This window comes from Mytilus trossulus, chromosome 5, assembly GCF_036588685.1.
Source record: "Mytilus trossulus isolate FHL-02 chromosome 5, PNRI_Mtr1.1.1.hap1, whole genome shotgun sequence".
Taxonomy (NCBI): Eukaryota; Metazoa; Mollusca; class Bivalvia; order Mytilida; family Mytilidae; genus Mytilus; species Mytilus trossulus.
This window is the reverse complement of record NC_086377.1, coordinates 283,204-306,124: the sequence shown is the minus strand read 5'-3', so window position 1 is coordinate 306,124 and position 22,921 is coordinate 283,204. Positions and strand designations below refer to the sequence as shown.

The 22,921-nt window shown below is 31.6% G+C and overlaps 2 protein-coding genes across 14 annotated transcripts in view; both read right to left on the bottom strand.

The window, feature by feature from the left end:
• Positions 1 to 22,921, bottom strand: part of LOC134718429 (tight junction protein ZO-1-like) — a 117,970-nt gene that overhangs the window by 59,630 nt on the left and 35,419 nt on the right. Inside the window, exon 1 of one of the 13 annotated variants that reach the window (XM_063580936.1) lies at positions 18,157 to 18,727. The exons of 10 other annotated variants lie outside the window; for them this stretch is intronic. In XM_063580936.1, coding sequence (XP_063437006.1) covers positions 18,157 to 18,285 — 129 coding nt within the window. In that variant the 5' untranslated portion in view covers positions 18,286 to 18,727. Of the gene's footprint in view, positions 1 to 3,001; positions 3,079 to 8,535; positions 8,761 to 18,156; positions 18,728 to 22,921 lie in introns of those variants that run through there. 2 more of the 13 variants (XM_063580939.1, XM_063580940.1) reach the window with 2 other exon arrangements.
• On the bottom strand, positions 11,731 to 16,866 carry LOC134718430 (uncharacterized). The gene is made up of 2 exons (XM_063580943.1): positions 15,241 to 16,866; positions 11,731 to 12,358 (listed from the first exon to the last, which is right to left on the bottom strand). The coding sequence occupies exon 1, from the start codon at positions 16,688 to 16,690 to the stop codon at positions 15,245 to 15,247; it is 1,446 nt and encodes a 481-aa protein (XP_063437013.1). The 5' UTR covers positions 16,691 to 16,866; the 3' UTR covers positions 11,731 to 12,358; positions 15,241 to 15,244.

Genomic DNA, 22,921 nt, shown 5'->3' with positions numbered 1-22,921 from the left:
AGGTCATCTAGTATATCTTAAAGATGAGGATTCATCGACCATTCCTATTTTAAGGCCTCTTTACAAAATATAATCAGACAAAACTACTTGTTATAGTGATAGATATGTCTCCTTGTTAATCTGACAGCTAAATAAAGGAGTCAATATCAGAAATATTATGATAGCATTATACAATTCAAATTGATAAAGATGTTGGCTTCTTTCAAATAATTTGACAACTCAAAAGGGGATAATCTCAGAGCTGATAAATGTACATATCAGTGTCTTCTATTACATGCTGATTAGCTTAACATTGGATAATATCCAACCTGTACTGATACATGTATTTATTTGACATATATCTGAATCTGTTATCATCAGCAGATAGATAAGAGTGTTTTGTTTTGAGGAATACTACTTAAGTACAATGCATGTTCTATGATATGACTTTATATTATCAATACAAATGTAATGTTTCCATGATCCTACTTAAAGAATTTGGGATATGATGTGGAGATAATAAATACAAATTATAGACCCCCCCCCCCAAAAAAAACAAAAAAAAAAACAAATCAAATTGATGTGTAGGTAAAAATTCTTGACTTCCAGACAACTCAATATTGTACAGGTAATTAGTAAATACAATAGATTTTCCTTTGAAGTCATTATTTCCAGGTAATTATACCTGTCTGGACACCTGAAGCAATCCGTTTCATCTTTACTTACTTGTAATTAATCAGTCTTTAATCTGAGTAATTATAAAATCACCAATTTATCAGTCTAGCAATTTTTCAATTGAATTTTCAAAGAATTTAAATTTTCAAATATGATTTCGCCTTGCTTTTCTACCCATCTTTATTTTTCTTACTATTAATAACTAATATCCATGTCTTTCTGACAATGGCAGACATAAATGTACCTAGGACTATAAGGTATAATAGTCTTGGAATGTACATACATTCTCTGATAAAAAATAAAATACCACACAAAAATAAAGTCTGTTCCCTAATCACAAGAATTCAAAAAATCTTCAATCTAAAGATTAATTTTCTTCTTATAGCTGATAATTTTCACAGCTACATTACAGTATACTTTACATAAATCTCATAATTTTTGTTTAAGTCCATAATTATCGAAATAACAATAGAAATAAATTAACACTAAATTACTACTTCATTTATTGGATTATCTGCCCTTTAATCTGTTTATAAATCAGATTACCTCCCTTGTTTCCCACAAATGTGTTTGTTTATGATTGTAATGTGTTTGTTTACTACTAAACAATTACAAGTATTTGTTATCTAAATATTTACATATCAAATCTTTTAAAACTTGTTTATTTAAATTAGTTATTTAAATTAAATTATATAACTTTGGTAAATAGTACATTTTTTCACGTAATATAAGCAAAATTAACACATTCTCAGTTTTCTGAATTTAATTCTATTCAAATCCTAAATACTAAAAGGTTAATCCACTTAAGTACAATTTTGGTTTCTTTGTTGTTTTATTGCCTGAGTGTATTAATAAACTTGTATTAAAGCCTATCACTAAACTATACTACTTATTTTTTTTACAATAATTGGAAAATAAGTTGTTTAATTTTTGTTCTAGATATTTTACATCAACTTTGATATATCATGTTTGGAAATAATCTTGACTTTCTGGACTCAACATTTATTATCTTACATACATTAATTATTCTATTATTTCTTGAGTGTTTTCATGCAGATAGATAACGTCCTATAAGAATGTTGCATATTTATCTAGTAAAATATCATGGCGATTAATTCAATTTCCTGTTTCACTTTAGATACTAATTAATACTTCATGATAATGTTTATGGGCGTTTCTTCTAATGAAGTCAGACAAAATGTCATTATCATAAATATTAATACAACATGGAAACATGAAGACAAAGAAATTCTGAAATAGAAACAATAAGATGTGGTATGAGTGCCAATGAGACAACTCTTCATCCTAGCTTCAATGAGTTTATAAAAGTTTTTGTCTACATTTTCTGACTCCACAAAATTGTGCTGCTCTACCATTATATCTGGGTGTCAGTTCTCCAAAAGTCGATTGTTCCCACCTAAATTTTACAGGCTCTGGTCCTCAGAAGCAAACTTAACTCTCAAGATAATTGAAATTATAACCTTACAATAGGTAGTGTACTAATGTATATGCAACTTTACAAGATTGAAGCAATTTGAACGGGTGGTTAATGGCTATGTAATACACGTTTTCCAAAGATCAAATGTTCCCACCCTGAATTAAACAGGATCTGGACCTCAAATTCAGACTTACACAAACTCTTGAGATAATTGAAATCATAACCTTACAAAAAGACCTGCACTAGTGGATATGCATCTTTACCAGATTGAACCAATTTGCCTGTTGTGACTGAATAACCAGTGAACGGATGGCTGATGGCTGTGTTATACATGTTACGGGTGGCTGATGGCTGTGAAATACATGTTACGGGTGCCTCCTGGCTATTCAGTACATGTACATGTTACGATCTAGTTATAAAACAGGTTGAGGTGGTAGAACTAGTATAACAAGGCCATTACTAGGTCATTATTATATACCTCACAGGTAAACATGTAATATCAGGGGCTCAAAAACATCAAATTCTCACAGTTTATATACAACATTAAAATGTCAAATCAGAGTGTTTTAAGCCTAATGTTGATGTGTCTTTATTTGGTAAATTAATGTTTACTAAATCTAAGAGTGACAACACTAAAAAATTTTGTTGGATATAAAAACTAAAATAAGTTACAATGGGCAGATAACTTTCCTTAAAAGTTTTCATTTTAATTTTAAAGTTTCACTACTCAAGAATGTCTGTCTAAATAATTTATCTATCAACTAATTATACAGAGAAAAAAAAAGAATTAATTTGAAAAAAACAGAATACATTATGCATATCTTTGCTAGTGGAGATATTTATCTAAAAATTTTTATTCTTCAAGTTTAAACTGCAACAAACAATTGATTCAACTGTAAACTTTCTTACCTTAAGTTTACGAAATATATTAGTAGGGATTTTCATGGTTAAATCCTACAATGTAACAGACTCTTATGGCATCATAACACACAGGTTGCTGAACGAAAAATAATTCAAGACTGAAGACATATATCTATTAATAACCGTTCACAAATAACTTGGCAAACTTCTCTGTACTGTCTTAGTGTAATCATCTTATATTGGGAGGATAATTCATTTCTATACCAAAGGAATTCTAAATGTTAATATCAGACTGGATGAAAGCTAAACACTTAAAACTGGACAATAGATGACCATAGGTCAATCTGGTTACACTGTCAACTAAACAAATGGCAATGACCAGCTAACAGATTGAAAATCATAGGAATGTATAGAGCTGACACTTAATAAAGCGTTGATTTATCTTGTCAAATCAAGGGAAGTAAGAATACAAAACTTTAAAATATGCCATTCTTATAACACTGTCATTTCCCTCATGAAATAAAAAGTCTGAATTTTTGCTGAGTTTTGCTGAATAGGTTCTGGACCCTAGCTGAATGCATGCTGAACCAAATTTTGGGATCTGAAAAAGTGCTGAAGCACTTTTTCCAAATTCTGAACAAATACTGAAAAATTACTGGAATGTTCAGATATGCTGAAAAAGTGCTGTAACATTTTCTGGAAAGTTCAGACTGTGCTGAAAAATTCAGACATCGCTGAACTGAAGCTGAAAATAATCTGAACTGTTCAGTTATTTCTGAACTCCTCAGACATGTCAGACAAACATCTGAAACTATGCTGAAAACTTTTTGATATCTTTGAACAGTGCTGAATTTTTCAGAACAGCCCTGAAAACTTTCTGAACAGATTTTTAAGATCCTGAAATGTTCAGAAACAATACTGAAATCATTCTGAACAGAATTAATACTTGCTTAATTTTTCAGAAAGACATCTGAAAATGTGTTGAACTATTCAGACAGTGTTGAATTGTTCAATACAGCTAAAAAAAAAAATTCTGAAATGATAGAAAGCTGAACTGTTCAGAACAGTTCTAAGAGCTTATATGAACAGATTAGCCAGATGCTGAACTGTTCAGACAGAATACTGAAAATCTTCTGAAAATAATACAAACAAGAATGTGTCCACAGTACACAGATGCCCCACTCACACTATCATATTCTATATTTAGTGGACCTTGAAATTGAGGTAAAACTATATTTTGGCATTAGATCATTAGGAACATGTATACTAAGTTTCAAGTTGCTTGGACTTCAAGTCTTAATAAAAAACTACATTGAACAAAAACTTTAACCTGAAGAGGGACAGACAGATGAATGGACAGACAAACAGACAGACGAACAGACCCACAGACCCGAAAACATAATGCCACAGGCCTCTACTATCGTAGGTGGGGCAAAACAAATATTTTAAAAACTTTTATATCAGATTAGAGCAGAATACATGTACACCAAAGACCACCAAACTGAAGTTGTTTTTTTAATTACACATGTTACATGAGTTGATCTGAAGTCAATTGGCATTAACAACGTAAACAATTTATTTTTAGAGCAGAGTTATTGATATAACATAAGCATTGTGACATATGATTTTTAAGGGAAAGTTTAAGAATTTGGGTCGTATCTTTTTGAGATATTAGCCAATCAGTAAAATCAAAATATATTCAAAGTGAAAATAGTTTATATAAACAAATAAAAAATCTCAAAATCATTAACTACATGTACCAAAAAAAAGGGTGTGTGTGTCATTAAGGATTCTCCCACTCAGGGGCACCCAAATGTAATCATGTCCCCAGGTACCTGTGAAATCTACAATAAACAATTAAATAAGCTGACTTTCTGTTTACAGTCATGAGTACTCTATTAATAATGTTACATTAAAAACTGAAGAACTTATATCATTGACTCAATTACAATTTATAACAAGTTTGTTGTTTCTGTAATAAATTTCCTTTCTTTAAATGTCATGATTCCCCAACTTGCAACACATAATCTGTTCATTTTGGGGGCGAATTAACCAGGTCCGATTTGACTTGGTGCCGAACTGTCTATAAGTTATAACAGTGCCGATTTGACAAGGTGCCGGAATGTCTAGAATTTATTTATATGAAGACTTGAGAGGTAACCAAGGTCCTATGTTATATTAAAATATTGACACCGGAGGTCTTGCCACGTGTCAATGTGTCTTGGTGTCGAAGTATTAATAAAAATTCAAAATTTGAAAAGGGAACTTACGTTGAAATTATTTGCTATTTGTTCGATAGCCTATCCGTTTTTGCTGGTGCACTGCCAGTGTTAATTTTATCTGTAGAAGAAGTTTTCTGAATCTCTCTCCAAGTTCTTCAATATGCCTTACTTAATTGTATTTCGGCATAAAAAAAAGAACAAAGAAAAATATCAGATAAGTCAATCGTTGTTGTTGTAAACTAGGACAGTGTTATTTACAAGCATTGATAGTACAGTCAGTTATATAGGGAGTTAAAACGTTTTCATGATCTAAGCTGATCCCCTGCTGGCTACTACACTATGTTCGTAGAAAGTAGATACCAGTTTAATAAGTGAAACCTTTCTGAACCGGAAATGCATAATTAATTACGTCAACAAAAAACTATTTAGGCGCCCTAAATACGATTTGTGAAATGATAGCTATATTTATCAGATAAGTATTTTACAGTTTGAACTGAAATGTTTATTGCTAATTTTAAATCTAATTTAAAGATTAAGTTTATTGAGACAATCTAATATGAGGCAGGCATTACCTGTAAATGGGGACGAAGTCTGTATGAATTATTTTTCTGTAACTTAAATATTTGTTAAAAAAGAAACTGAAATATACCGTAACGTTTCCGATTTTGGTTCTGTTGTTAGGGAGTTTAGTTGTGCGTAAGTTATGACGTCATATGAAATGTAAACATAGAAACGCTTTCCTTAGGTAACGTTTTTTCATATAAAAATGAAATTGATATTGCGATCCTTCCTATTTATAATAGACTGGTAAATATATATTTTAACTGAAAGATTCATACAAACAAAACGGGAAAAGGAAGTACATTGTAGATTTCTGCGCAGGTCCGGGATTTCAAAACATGACATAAAAAAAATTGAATGATTTTGAGTTCATTAGTACAATGAAAAATTTCGGGAAATTTTCCCGATTTTTTTTTTTATTGAATTTTCTACTGTTATTGGGGACTTCGTCCCCATATAAATACCATTTTTGAGAAAGTCAACACCAGAAAATAAATAAAAATGAAGAAAATCCTTGAAATGTTTATACTTTTTTCTCTTCCCTTCTAAATTTTGTTTCTTTCATGATACCAAATCAATCAATTTAAAAAATGGCATTTTAAAAAAATCATAATTTATATTGAATTAGAAAATAAGTAAGACATTGGATTCTTTGTGGATTGTATTTTCTTGCAGGTGAAGTACTGCATCTTCCACAGAAACTTTTTGAAATTCAAGCAGAAAATGAACTGATCTAAGTTTGAAGCTCTGAAACTTCAATTTTGATTAATACAGAAAAAAAGAGAAGTTTACATATATATTTTAATCTGATTTTTATTTAATATACAATTACAAATGATTCTCAATTTCTGAATTAACAGAATTAAAAGTTCATGAATAATTCATGATTCACATTATTTGAAATAATTATCAGGACGTTGAAATTGGATTGATGATTTTCCCTATTAACATAAGAAAATTTCAAAGGGTTGAAGGACAGGAAAGAGTCCAAAAGACTTATTTTATTAGTGGGAAAATAGAACAAGACGCATATATTGTTAATGTTAATGTTATAGATACGAAATGTTTCAAGTGAAAGACGTGAGATTACATGTAGATTTACTGTAGTGCTCCTTTCGTGTGGTAACCTAACGGTGTACAATACTTGGCCCAAGTATCAACAGCAGCATGGAAGCTTTCACTTGGGACAATTATATGTTTATTATACAAAATATAAAAATAATTAGATGTGGCATGATTGATGCTGAGCAAACAATTCATAGATAAAAAAAAACAAAACAAAACCAGAGATTTAATAAACGGTCATTACTGGTCAGTTAAAGATTAAAATGGGCAAAATCTATACTGTATTATGCATAACCCACTTTAAAATGTGTCCACTTTCTCATAAATTTCTTATGTCACAATGCTGGGTCAATGATGTCACAACATAACACAAACTAATCATCAGTTGTAAAAGGCTTGACTGATCTGATTGCAACTATATACATGTAAGACACAAAATAAAAAGAAATAATAAAAAAGACAAAGACACAACTGTTTATTCTACTTCACATATGACACCATTGTATTTCTTAAATAACGTTTATTTGTTTTGGATAAAAAGTGTCTTTCAGACAGAATATTAAAAAGCTCAAATTGTCTAAATACCAATGGAAACTTTCCTGAATTATAACTGAAAATCATCTGAACCTTTCCTGAATTATAACTGAAAATGGTCTGAACACATCCTGAACAATAGCTGAAGACTGAATATTGGCTGAGTATTGATTAATTCAAATTTTTAGTGAATTTTTGCTTAAATATAGTTTTGTTTGTTGAACATTTTAGAAAGAAATGCTGAAAAGTTTACCTTAAGAGTCTAAGATGAACTTTAACAGAAAATTTGCTGAAAACCCACTGGAACGTGTTATAGCTGGGTTTTTTTTTTTAGAAAATGGTGTTTAAGAGGTTCTGAATATTTCAGCAAGTTGTTCAGAAAGATTCAGAAGTAATGCTAATTATTTCTGAATATTTACTGTCAAAAATGTCTTGCTGAATTGTAACTGAAAGTTTGCTGAAAACTTGCTGGAATGTCCCAAATTCAGCCATCATTAAGCAAAAGGTTTTTTATAGGTTCTGAATATTTCAGAAAGGTGTTCAGAAAAATTCAGAATTAATGCTGAATTATTTCTGAATATTGCTGAATAGTTACTGAAAATGACTTGCTGAATTGTTACTGAAAATTTGCTGAAAATGTGCTGGAATGTGCCAAATTCAGACATTTTTAAGCAAAAGATTTTTAATAGATTCTCTAAAATTCAGCAAGGTGTTCAGAAAAATTCAGAATTAATGCTGAATACTTACTGAAAACGTACTGCTGAATTTTTACTGAAAATGTGCTGAAAACTTGCTGGAACGTGCCAAATTCAGGCATTTTTCAGAGAAGGGTTTACTAAATGTGTTCAGTAAAATTTCAGCATCCAGTTCAGAAAAAATTCAGAAAAATATTTTCATGAGGGTAGAAACTACAAAAAATACATTATTTTGGATTCATTCAAAATTGAAACCTGAAGTAAATAATTCAAATAATAATTCAGTGTAATTCAGTATGCAATATTTTTATATTTTAAAATTAGATTGATCTTAAGCATTATAATATATTGATGCTCTGAAATATATATTCTTATTATAAACTACGGCTTTCCCGGTCAAAATAATTTATATTTGAACCAATAATTACATTATTCCAGTTCCAACGAAATATTTCCATATTTTCAATAGTTACATTTCATCATTATTTCAATATAGATAATTTACCTGACATGTATGTAGTTTGGATGTGACATATTTCTGACAGCGATTACAGATTTTCATCATCATATTTATCTCCCTTGGATGAAGTTTTTTATTTCTCAGGATACAAAACACATCCAATTATCCCAAACTGGTAAGTAACAATACAAATCCAAGAAGAAAATCTATCTTACTGTTTACTTTTGTAATTTGAAAAAAAATATCACCACATGCAATAATTGACACAATCGCCAAATGACAAAATCATCACTTTTCTCAAGATGTCAGGTCGCGTTGACAGCTGTATAAGATAATGAAGTGTCCAATTGTTATTTATATTTATATGGCTACAGATTAACTAAGGCTAATGAGATTTAATTGCTATTTAATCCATGTTGTTTGTTTACAATTAGAAACCAATCAGGTGGAACAATACTAACAATTGATAGACAAGCCTAAGGTCATGACCCTTTGACATACTGGTGTTCAGTCAACCATGAATTAAATGACCACTGCTTCAGGTCATTTGATAACCATAAGTTCCTGGTCTGTACAGCACATCTTAAGAATGACCACAAGTTTTGTCATATTTCAATTAATCACTTTTCAAACAAAAAATCCTCATAAATATTTTGTTCCTTTTTACTACAAAATATTTGGTATTTTATGAAATGTTTTTTTCACTCTTGGAACAGTATATGTTCAATATATCTCAGATTGTTTCTGTTTCACTCAAATTCTGAAGTTACTTTTTTTTTAACATACATTAGTTGTTTTTGCAAAAGTTCTTATTTTTATTTAAAATAACTTAAGTAATTAAGCTCCATGGTGACTGATATCATATAAATTGTTTAACTGAACTTTCAAACAAAGTTGCAGATTAAGAAATGTGATATTTTAAGTTTTCCTTAAAATATGCTGGGGAAAATACCTGAAAGTCACTGAGATTTCAAATGAACATATATTCATAAATCTACAATATTCTAACAATTCTAAATATTTGTATTTATGCTGCATATTTGTTAATTTTATAAAAAAAAAAATCTGTTATTATAATAATAATTGCAATAACATTTTAGCTTAAAACCTTGTGGGCCATTTAAAGAATGAAACAAAACTTTCCCTTGTGGTTTTCTTCAGTAAGATAGTTTTACCGTAAAAGTAACACATAAAACTGCACAAACCTCACCTTTTAATGGCTTATTAAGGAGACTCCAAAACTACAGATTTTAACTTCTAAATTTACTCCTGATAGAAAGAAAAGTAATGCGGAATGTAACAAAACTTTTACCTTATTTAGTCCTGTAGAATTGTAGGTAGAATGTAATTTTATATGGAAGTAAATGGAGAACTGTCGAGTTATTTATGGCCTCCTTAACCTATATCATAATCAGAATATCATATCATATTTTCATAAAGTTTAAAATTTGCTGACAGTAAATTTTATTTATGATTTATGACCATTTATAACAAGAGTTAAGAATGAGGATCAAACTGACTACAACAACACTTATTTTGAACCCCATCTGTGACAGAATCCCCCCTTTTTTATGGATGGTCAATGCATTTGAATGAGAACTTAAAGTTTGACCCCCACCTTTTGTCCTGGGTTAGGAACCCCCTTTTTAAAATGACTGGATCTGCCCCTGCCCATTGATGCTTTCCTAGGCTAGGAAATATGCAGTCGTTATATTCTGCTGATCTACGATGGCTGGAAAGATGGAAGAAAATTGGATCCGAGAGGGATTGAATTATTCGGCCTCCAGGCTTATTCCTCTAAAAAAAGGGGTGGGTTGTAAGTCTTTTACGTTGAGGGGCTAGCTGAAGCATACATCTGCCTTTATCTTTGGTTAGATTGAGGACTCTTTGACACATTATCCATTCCCATTCTCAATTTTATCTTTCCAAAATAATATCATATCTTGCCAAAACCATCTTTGACTTTTAAAGTTTTTATTTGTAGTATTCAAGTTTGAAAACAGTTTCTTCATTTTTTAATTATTATCTTTTAACTTGCCTTCCCTATTTTTTTGCCAGAAAATGGAAGATAAAGGTAAAGAAGGAAATTCTGAACACCAGAAACAAATTTAATTAATCTATGTAATACAATTACTGGGGGTTTTGTTGATGATGTCTTATAGGTATTTGGATGCAGTAGAATGTGTCCCCATGCTTGTGGTGTTTGCCCTTTTATTTTTCAATTATGGGTTGTTAGACTTTGAGAGAGCTTAAATCTATATGGGTGAATGCTGTTTCATCCCATAAATTCATTGTTATTATTTTAATTACTAATTTATGTATGCCTCAAATATAAATTAGCAAATTTTTAAAACAGTATTGTCTTTCAAATGTTTCGATTGCCATTTATGTTAAATTCCTAATGAATATGCATAATACCTTTTATCTTAATATATTTAAACAGTATAGTTTTATGTTTTAAAGGTAGATTTTAATTCAATTTTCGCCTATTTAAAGACAGAGAAATGATGATAAAATCTTTCCTTAAATCAAAAGTCAAAAACTTTTTAAACATGTTAAGAAATTCCATGAAACCCTATCTTTCTATTCATTATATTAATTTGAGTAAACGTCTAGACTAAGGTTTGATTGGTGCTCTGATTACAGGTAGAAAGGTGTTGAATATAACACTCACCTGGCTTCATTAAGTTCGTTTAAAAACCTTTGATGTCATGATAAGACTCAGGTACATGTCTTTGTTTGTTAATTATTGCAATTAAAGACCACTTTGTGTAGATAGCAATTAGATTATTAATTTTAATTACGTAATTTTGTCTGTACCTTGTCAGACAAAATTAATTTACAAGGTTTTATCATCAAGGGAGATAACTAAATGTAATTACAAGAAAATTAGTTGAATACTTTCATGTATTGAATCATTTAGAATATGCATATATTTTATTTCAATAAGAATTATCCAAGGATCGACACATACCTAATTTTATCAACATATTTCAAAAGATTTCAAATTTATATAATTAACATATATTTCAAAAGATTTCAAACATAAATAATTATAGCAGTAGTTGTGACATACTGAAAGATAACAAAACTTGTCTTTTATTGGTATAAAAAAGGCAAACAAAGTACAGAGTCACAGAGCAGGAATATAAAACCAGAGACACAAAAACAATAAGTAAGAAAGATTCAAAAATTTGAACTCAAATTCAAATTTTATGAATAAATTATACTTACCTGACATATGTACTTTAGGATTTCAATCTCGTTGGTATTAGACTCGACCGGAAGTTCAAAACGCGCGGGAACCAGATGTTATGCTACATCCGGTTTCCCATGAACTTATCAGTTTTCTCACGGCGGCTTGAAAGACCCCGTTAAGAAAACTTAAAAACTTCCTGGGGAGGAAGGGTGGGTAGTACATATGTCAGGTAAGTATAATTTATTCATAAAATTTGAATTTGAGTTCAAATTTTTGAATTTTATATCATAAATTAAGGTACTTACCTGACATATGTACTTTAGGATTTCTATTGATTACAAAGCAATAATTTGTAGCAGGAAGTTTTGACAAAAAGTTTTCTTAAAATACTTCTTCTTCCAATAAATCACAAACTATAAACTCTAGTATATACAACTTATTATACATGGAAATACGTACACTTACTATGTAGTTCCTTAGTTTATATTTATTTCAACAACGTTGAAAAACATCTGATCATACAGATTGGCCGTTAAAAACCTGTGTTTTTTAAACACTCAGGCAAACTGTCATCTATGTGCATTTAAAATCCACCACCATTCCCACATAACGAAAAACATATATACACTCTCCCTCAGCGACTCGCCGAGGAAGAACTCATTCTTCATCCTACAAATTTAAAAAATTTACATTAACATCTTTTAAATAGAACTTGGTAAATGTTGTGGATTTTGCCCAATCTGCACTATCCAACACATTTTTCATACTAACTCCCTTAAAAAGGGCCCATGATGGTCCTATTGACCTTGTTGAATGACCTCTTACTTTGCCTATTTGCTTTTTATTCTGCTTGTAAGCCATCTTGATAGTTTTCACTATCCAATGTGATATTGTTTGAGCTGTTACTGGTTTATGAGGCTTGTTAATTGATAAAAACAATTTAAATTCTTGTTTTTCCCCATTTTGTCTCAGTTCATCTGTTCTTTTCAGATACATGTAAAGAGTTCTTTTTGGATCTAATAATTTGCTCTCTGGAAAAGCTGGTATGAAAATTTTTGAATTGTCATGATAAGCTCTATCTTGTTTAGCTAAACCATGTCTCAAAAAAGTAACTCCTTTTTCTTGAATATTGACAGAGCCTTCGCCTAGTTTTAAAGCTTGTAAGTCACTACACCTTCGAAAAGTTGTAATAGCTATTAAAAAGGCAGTTTTCCATGTAAGATGCTTAAGGCTAGCTAATCTCATCGGAGTAAAAGGAGGTTTCTTGAACATGTCCAAAACAAGTGGTAAATCCCATTCTGGCAGCAATTTGCGCTCAGGTGGTCTACTGTTAAACACCCCTCTTAAAAGTCTGATAATGTAAGGATGTTGTCCTACTGGTGTCTTATCAACAGGAGGCAACACAGAGGATAACATTGATCGGTATCCTGCAATTGTTCTATATTTTAACCCCTTATCAAATAAAGATGCTAAAAAATTTGCACACTCTTCTAAAGTTGCAACATATGGATCAATTTTCCATTGATTACACCAGCTACTGAATTGTCTAAATTTACATTTGTAGTCTTTGTGTGTACCAGATCTCCATGAGGCAGATAATAATTTTCTAGTGTTTTCTGAAAAGCCTTTTGCTTTAAATTGTTTGTCGATATTCGCCATGCAGTCAGGTTGAATATCTCTGGATTTGGATGAACTATTTTTAATCTTCTCTGACCTTGTTCTAGCAGATTTTCCCATTGAGGTAATAGTAGGGGTTGTGCTATCAACAGTTGTAGTAACTGTGGATACCACCATTGTTTTGGCCAAAAAGGTGCTATTAGAATCATCTCGCATTGATAATCTATCATGTGTTGTAACACTTTCGGAATTAGGGATAGAGGAGGGTAAGCATAAGCAAACATCCTGTCCCATCCGATTGCTAGGGCATCCTGTGTCAGTGCTGTTGGATCTTGATCCCAAGCACAAAACACTGGACACTTGTGATTCTGAGCCGAGGCAAACAGATCTATTGTTGGTGATCCCCATTCCAAGAAAATCTTGTTTATCACTGCCTTGTTCAGAGACCATTCTGTTGGTCTTACTTTGATCCTGCTCAGTTGATCTGCTAGAACATTTTTTACCCCCGCAATGTGGGCTGCTTTGATTACAATTTTGTGTCTCAAAACCATATTCCAGAGATTCCATGTCTGACTGCAAAGCTGAATCGATTTTGTTCCCCCCTGTTTGTTTATGTACTGTACTACCGTTGTATTGTCTGACCGAATTAGTACATGTTTGTTTTTCAAAACAGGCAGGAAATGTTTGACTGTTAGAAATACTGCTTCCAACTCCAGATTGTTTATGTGTTTGAGCAATCTCAATTGATTTGTTGACCACAGACCCTGAACAGTTTGAGTCCCTAAATGACCCCCCCAACCTGTCATCGAGGCATCTGTTGTGATTGTTACACTTGTTGACCCTTGATATAGAGACCGCCCTTTCATAGTGTTTGCTTGGCACAACCACCATGCTAGATGAGCTTTCAGCTCTTGTGTACAAGGAATTTGATATTCCAGACTCATTTTGGAGGGTCTCCAAACTTGTAACAAGTGCATTTGAATTGGTCTCATGAACAAACGACTGTTGGGAATCAATTCTAGGCAGGATGCTATTATGCCCAGCAGTTTCAAATAATGTCTTGCTGTTATTTGACCCCTCATTAACTGAATAATTGTTATTTTTAAGTTTTTGATTCTCTCTGGAGTTGGATACACTAGTCCTAGATCTAGTCTGAATAGTCCTCCTATGTATGTTATTGTTTGAGTAGGAATTAATTCTGACTTTTCTGTGTTTATTATAAAACCTAGAGAAGTAAGGAGACTGATGGTTGTGTCTCGATTTTTTACAAGTGCGGATTTTTGTTGATCGACTAAAAGCCAATCGTCTAGGTACACTGCTAATCTTATACCTAGTTTTCTCAGATGTGCTGCTACAACTGAGACTATCTTTGTAAATACCCGAGGTGAGCTTGTTGGACCGAAACATAGTACTTTGAACTGATACACTGTTTCGTCTATTGCAAACCTTAGATATTTTCGATGCTTTGGAAAGATTGGTACATGTAAATAAGCATCTTGTAAATCGAGAGAACAAGCCCAGTCTCCTTTCTTGACTAAATTTAAAACCTTGGTCATTGTATCCATTTTGAAGTGTTGTTTCTTGAGATACTGGTTCAGTGGTCGTAAATTTATTACGGGTCTTAATTTTCCGTTTTTCTTTTCTACTAAGAAAAGTGTGCTGTAGAAACCTGTCTGAACATGTGTTTTTTGCACAATTTCTACAGCGTCTTTTTCTAATAAACTTTTTACTTCTTGTTTTAGAATTTCCAAATTTGTGACATTTACAAATGTCTTTTTGATTCCTAAAAACGGAGGTTTTTGTAAAAATTCCAGTTTGTAACCATTTTGAATTATAGCCAAAACCCATTTGTCCTTTGTAATTTCTTCCCATTTTGGAAGAAAATGAAAAAGACGACCACCTACTGGTATCTCCGGAAACAACACTATTCTCACCTTGTCATTTTCTAAAGGACTTCCCTCCTCTAGCCGGAAAGGGAGTCTTCTTGTAACCAGTATCTGGTTTGGAGAATTTTCCATCCTCTGTCTTTTTGGTGAACTTTCTAGGTCCTGTGTTGGAAGACAGTTTTGGGATACGAAAATTCTCAGATGACTTGTCTTTGTTTTGATCTGATTTCTCTATTTTAGCCTTTTTAGCTTTACTAGAATCCTCTGTTGAAGGTGTTTTCCTTTTCCTGTCTTTTGGGAAAATATCAGGCAACAAATCATCAAGAGTTTTATCTTTGTCTTTTCTAGCTTTTAAAGCAGAAACTAAGTTATCCCCAAAAACACCTTCTCCAGTCAGAGGCAAATCTGAAATGTCTCTAGAATCATGAAGTAGAAACATGGATGTATCAGTCATACACATTTGACGTCTCAAAATATGGTGAAACGCACCTGCTCTACCAGCTTGATCCAACTCTTTCGTGGACATAGCAAAAATGTCCCTTACTTGTTGAATAGCTTTATCAATGTTAGGCGTCTCATCAGATAATAATTCTAATAAATTACCAAGACTCTGTTGCATATACATGCAAATGACAATACCCATGAAACTTGCTTGCTGTCCTCTATATGCTATTTTCTCAAGCATTTTGTAAGGTTGGGAGCATAAATTTTTTCCTTTAGAAAAAGATGCTTTACTGCCATGTCTTTTAACTAAACAATTTCCAATGAAATCATCTAAAGTTGGTACCTGAAGGAATTTTTCTGTTTCCTCATCAACAGGAAATAGTTCTTTAGTTTCTTCAGCAAATGCTGATACTAAATTAGGTTTGAGTGCACGCCAGTGACCCATTAGAACCTCTTTTTGAGAATCGTCCATTGTAATGCCAATTTTTTTCTCTGTTTTCTTGGCAATGGCATCCTCACCAAAAATATCAAATAAACATTTCTTTGCTTTACTTGACAACTGTTCATCATTAGAGCCTTCATTGTCAGACTCTGTCCCTGAACCCAAAACTTCGTTTTGACCTGGTTGCAAAGACATTACATCATCACGATCATCAGCTGATTCATTATCTGAATCTCTAGACCTAAGTGTCGGTCTTTGTGACTGACTTTTACTCGTCTGTCTTTGTGACAGACTTGAAGTTGAACTGGACTGTCTTTGTGACAGTGAATTATCAGACGTATTTATATTGTCACCATTTGCGGTACTTGTCTGTACATGTCTAGCTGTTAGTTCACCCTTTAACAAGTCAAACATGCTATCTAACTTACTATTTAAGTTTCCGAACTTTGTGTTCCACTTATCTTCTAACTCCGAATACTTGGACCTCGACTTCCTCTTTTTCTTCGTAACTACAGACGAAGATGAAGGTGGCTTCTGCCCTTCACGAGAGGAATCCTCCAAAGTATCTTCTTCCACCGGAGAAATATCTCCGTTTCTATTTTCTTCTGCCATCTCAAACGGCAGAAATTACGAGCACGTAATACACGACTATCTTTCAAGCCGCCGAGAAAGAAAACTGATAAGTTCATGGGAAACCGGATGTAGCATAACATCTGGTTCCCGCGCGTTTTGAACTTCCGGTCGAGTCTAATACCAACGAGATTGAAATCCTAAAGTACATATGTCAGGTAAGTACCTTAATTTATGATATAAAATGAAAAGCCATGTTTCAGTTTCGATAATATTTTGCTTGATTAACAAATTAGACTGACATTTCTAATCTAGGTTCAATTTTGCCCTTTTTTATGACATTGCAAATTATTTTGAAAACAATATTTGCTATGATTTTTTTTATATATGATTAAGAAAATAAATAAAGTATCAAAACTACTTGTTAATTGAAGGCTTCATTCATATTTCACAGGTACCAATTTTTCGTGGTTTGAAGAAAACTGCCATTTTTCTGGATATCTAATTTCAAGAGTTTTACAAATTCCCATTAGAAAATTTGCAATTTATTGAACCTAAAAATTCATGGTTCCCCTGTACCCACGATATCCACAAAAATTGGTATCCAACAAATATCAATGAATCCACAGTATGAAGAAAAAGATCTTACCTTGCACTATACTGACATGATGGTAGAATTAAGACTGGATTAAATGATGGCAGATTTATGTATGGGGATTGTAGTGTAACAGATTAATATGACGTTTTGTATTAAAGTATCAAATTTATAACTTATCTGGCAGACTCAAGAAAATTATCACTTTATATATATATCTGGCAAACTTTTTTACAAACAGTTTCAGATTACAATGAATGATCAAGTCAAGGTTTAAATATACATAATTTATATAAAAAAATCTATTCTATACTGTGGATTCATTACTATTCGTGGTATATCATTTTTTGGTGAATTTCGAGTGTACAGATGAATCACATTTATATATCATAGGTTCTACAAAGTTCATGAACTTTATGAACTCTTCTGCAAAGCACAAAAATCAAAAATCCCCCCCCCCCCCCCTTTTTATGCATGAAAAATATTGGTATCAATAAATGAATCCATTTGCAACTATAAATACATCTTTTAATTTAAATGTTGAACTCAACTCATGTGTCAATCTGACTTTCAAATAGACCCCCCCTAAAAAAAAAGACTAATCATTGCTCTTTAAAATGACTTTCATTCTCAATTTTATTATACACTTCCACAGAAAATATCCAAATTCCTCAGAGCAGAAAATGGAATCTTTAAATGGTACAAATTAAAGATGCGGTATAACGCCACCAATGAGACCATAAATACTAAAACATCAATACATGTCAGGGGGTAGTTTAAATTCAACGATGAACAAAACTCATGTTTTTGTAATGGAAGTCCCAGGTTGCTTATAAGACCTGACCATTCTCTTACTAAGTAAAATAAAGTATCTTTGAAAACAAAATGGGCTCAAAACAGAATTGTAACTTACTTGAACCTGTCCGTTACATCTGTCGTACAAGAAATTGACATTTTTCTGGATCCTCAAATCGTTGAGGCTTTTAGACCATCTTAGTGGATCATTGCGTCTAAGCGCGTTAAAAGAATAGGCTTTCCTCATTGTTTGTTTGAAGATGTATTTTTTCACTGCTATAATTCTCCAAGAAATTACACTATTCCAACATATCCTTGTTAATAATTTTACTTCATCAGTTGCAAGTATTTGAAATCACTATGTCAACATTTCTTCTTTAGTTTTTACTTCATCAGTTGAAAGTATTTTAACTCACTATTTCAATATTTCTTCATTCATCAGTTGCAAATATTTAAGATCACTTTTTTAACATTTCTTCATTTTTTTTTACTTCACTCCGTGGTAGAGAAAATAATTGATCCTTATAGTTAAAATCCCCACACAACTAAACTAATCCAAATTCATAAATGGAAATAACTTAGAATTGTATAACGTACATGTAAATTTGTCATTATATTATCTACATGTATGTAATACCTGAATACATAATACATTCATTGACAAGAATTTGTCACCATTTCATACCTTGGTGTCACCCACTACATGTGTGTGATATACACTTCATACAAACTACGTCTTATACAGCGCTACAGATTTCTATTCTGTGGAAAGTATTTTGGATCTCAGTGTTGTCACTTTACACAAAATACGGACAATAGTGATATACACTTCATATAAAGTACGTCTAAAATCAGCGCTACAGATTTCTATTCTGGATCTTAGTTTTTTGGATCTCAGTGTTGTTACTTTACACAAAATACGGACAATAGTGATATATACACTTCATACAAAGTATGTCTATAATCAGCGCTACAACACAGATTTTTATTCTATCGAAAGTTTTTTGAATCTCAGTGTTATCAAACTTCACAAAAAATACATGGACTGTGATATCAACAATTTTATATAGCCACAACACAGGTTAAATCTATTCCATCTTTTTTTTTAAAGTTTTTTGGATCTCACAGTTTTGTCAAACTTCACATAAAATACATTGACAATAACAATAATTTTATATAGCCTTGCCACAACAAAGGTTAAATCTATTCCATCTTTTTCTTTTTTTAAAGTTTATTGGATCTCCGTGTTATAATCCCTGACTCAAACACAAAGAAAATGTACCAAATGTTACACTTTGTTTAAAAATAGTATTCTAATTTTCAGCCTATTGTTTTTATATTATATGTAATCCTCTCAAATCTGCATATTACAGGTTCAATTTCCTCATTTTTTTCTCCTTAATAAACTTGTACACAATTGGTTTAGAACTTCTTCTCCTTAATTTGACATAAACAATATAAACCTATCACGGAGTGACCAAAAGTAGCATACTATTTTCTCCGTAGGTGAGTTTGTCTTTACATGTACATGTATACCACAGTTCGTTACTCTGTATTATGTATAATTCCCACTTGTATCAGAGTTAATCCTTGTAGAATACAATAGTCACTCTCAGGTTAAATTCTCAGGGGGTTTAAATATGACTGGTCTTACTTCTGCTAAAGTAAATCTTATAAATCGTTGTTTTCTGGTCGGATAATGTCATAAGCCAATTACTGTAATCACTTAAGTCTGAGAAAGGTATATCAAATGGTGATAACAAATTCGTGCTTTTATTCTATCCACAGCCAGCAGAGGAATGCTCAAAAATTTCAAGCTTTTACTCTTTAAGTTTAAAATTTTATTTCTTTTTTTTTTGTACAATGTACATGTGAAGCAATTTAAAATGTGAAGCAGTATACCATGTGAAGCAATATATAATGTGAAGCACTATAAAGACTGTATCAATATAGGTTCTTTACAAATTTCAAAATTTAGTTTCTTTCAATTGTTCTTTGAATCTTTATCCTATAAATTTTTCAATAACTGTATGACACTGAAGTTTTGTATCTCACAAACTCACGAAAAAATTGTGAAAAATAATCACTTCTATAGAAGTTTCCAGATTATCAACAAAACAAAGTCAAAATTCACAAAATATGTCTTGACTTGTAAAATAAATTTACAACAGATCCACATCTAAATCTTAACTCTTCACAAAAACTCTACAGTAACTCCAGAATACCAGCTTTCTACATGTAACTTTTAAGAATATGTAAGATTCTAGAGGGCAGCCCACACTCCTCATCCACGTAAAATGGGTGTGCATAAATTAAGATGGCAGTCCAAATTAAGATGGCGGTCCAAATCTCATCCACGTAAAATGGGTGTTTATGAATTTAGACAGCGGTCAAAACCTCTTCCATGTAAAGAGCCTTTAAGGGAATTTGTATGATCTTAGATAGCTGTCCAAATCTCAATAATGTAAAAGGGTATGTATGGATCTACACAGCGGTCCTTAACTCATCCACTTTTAAGCTAGACAGCGTTCCAAATCTCATCCACGTAGACGGGGGGTGTATCAATCTAGACAGTCACACCATACAAGCTGTTATCTGGTAAAAATGTTTGCTCCATTTAAGGCACACACGAACCAGAAAATGATGCTAATATAATAGTATGTTGTAATCTTTGGTGTAATTGAATTATCACCTTATTAATTTGTATACATTAAATATGTAATCACCTCATTATAAATCTCTTGACTATGTTATAAATCTCTGACAATGTTATAAATCTCTGAATTTGTAATAATGAGGTCAATATTTAAATGACCCTGGTTTTCTTCCCTATGGATCTAGATGTAGTTTATGAGATTTTTTAGTTACCTCACTCATAGGTTTCTTTGAATTATAAGTTCAAATTTTGACGCAGTTTCAACAGGTATATTGCGATGCTTTGAACAACCCTTTTAAACCTTTTTTTATTAAAAAGTCAAGCTCTTCACAGTTCTGAGCTACTTTTACTCACTTAATTTGAAAATCCAATTGTTTTTTATCTGGGGACCTCCTAAAACAAATATCAGTTGTCAATGATATAAGTAGCACTCTTTTGAAATACTGTGTAGGTACTCTGCATGCTTTGTAGTAGAATGCAAGTATATAATCACTTAAATACAGTAAAACCATGATACATGTACTTAAATTGTAACCAACAACAACATAGTCTAACACTTAGAAACAGATTTGATATAACTTGTAATGACATTTGCTGTTCTCACTACAAACTCAAATCATTTCAAAAGTCTATTGCATCATAAATGTGTCAAACAGTTTTTATTCCATTCACAAATCAAAATGCTTTCACTAAAAGTAGATGGCGGTACTGTATCCAATATATTGTTACAATCCAACACAAATCATTTTATAATTAAACCCTTGATATGAAGTCCAAAATTCACAATGGAATTATCAAAATTTCTGATTTTTTTTTATAGATTTTGTTCTGCTCAAGCTGGAATAGAGCCGTTACACGACTGATTTTTCAAAGTTAGACGTTTCTTACAAAGTATTGAACTTTCTCTGATTATCTTCCAATTAAACTCCAACTGTCAACGATCAGTGACATTCTTATGATATTAACATGTAATAAAGTTGAAATAAACGCCACATAAACTCTGATTATAACCATATCATATACATATATTGTCAGATCAATTGGAGGAATCAAAATTCCTTTAGGCTCTTATAAATTTTATATAGATTTGGGAAGAGATTTTAATTACCAAATATTCACATATGTTCTTTAGCTATTATGAAAGGAAATGATTTGTTGTTCCTTATGTCCAGTGGCAAATACTGTATTGCTACGCTTTAAATCATTCAGTTATATTTAAATATGCAAAAAAAAAACTTTTTGAATGTTGGAAACTGACATTGGAAACTTTCATCTTCAATATTTTATAAAGTCACATATTAAAATTAACACCTTTGAACACTTTTATCGTGCAAATCAGGTCAAAAGTTTCTGATTTGACTTCTTCATGTCCAAATAAATCCTGTCTTCTTAGTTATTTTTCTCTTAAAAACAAAGATCCATAAGTTCTTGACCATATATTAATGTATATTTAATGTTGAAATTCCAATCCAGTTGTCATCAAAATTTAGTGTCATGAGTTTGAACAACTATTATAAATCATTTCAGTAGTAAGTCAGTTGCAAAATATTTCCGATCACTTCTGTGGAATATTCCTTGGAGTTCAGTATTTTTGTTATTTTATTATTTTCCACATATTTTGTGTATTACTTTACAGGTGGTCTAGTTGACTGTAGTAAACAAACGTGTATGATTACACGCTGGAATGTCACAGTAAAATATTATAACCCTCAAGCAACACTTTTCTGGTCCAGTATAATTATTTCTATCTAGTTATAAAATCATTCATTAGAAGTTTGTTTATGTTAGGAATCATTGTTTTTTTAATGAAATGATTGGGACGTTGACGGAATGTTAATATTTATTCCTGTCATATTTAATAGTTATATATAAACAAATTTACTGTTGGTTCTAATTGACATTAAGAAGAAATGGACAGTTTTACAATGGCCTTTGTCACATCTTAAATCTTTATATCTAGATTTTCATTAAGCTTCAGGTTCATGCATAGTCAGGTTTAGGAAATATAATCCTAATTTGTGCTCTTCAACAACAAATGTAAGTTTTTAAAGACCTTGACTGGCTTAGATCAACCCTCATATCTCCTTAGTTTTATACTGGCTCAGGTTAGAGAGTACATAATGGTATTAAAAAGATTTCCAGAGCCCCTATGGAAACACTCACTCTAACTCTAAGATGAAGAACAGCAATACAATGCTTTTGGTTTTTCCATGGATTTTGTGTTTTG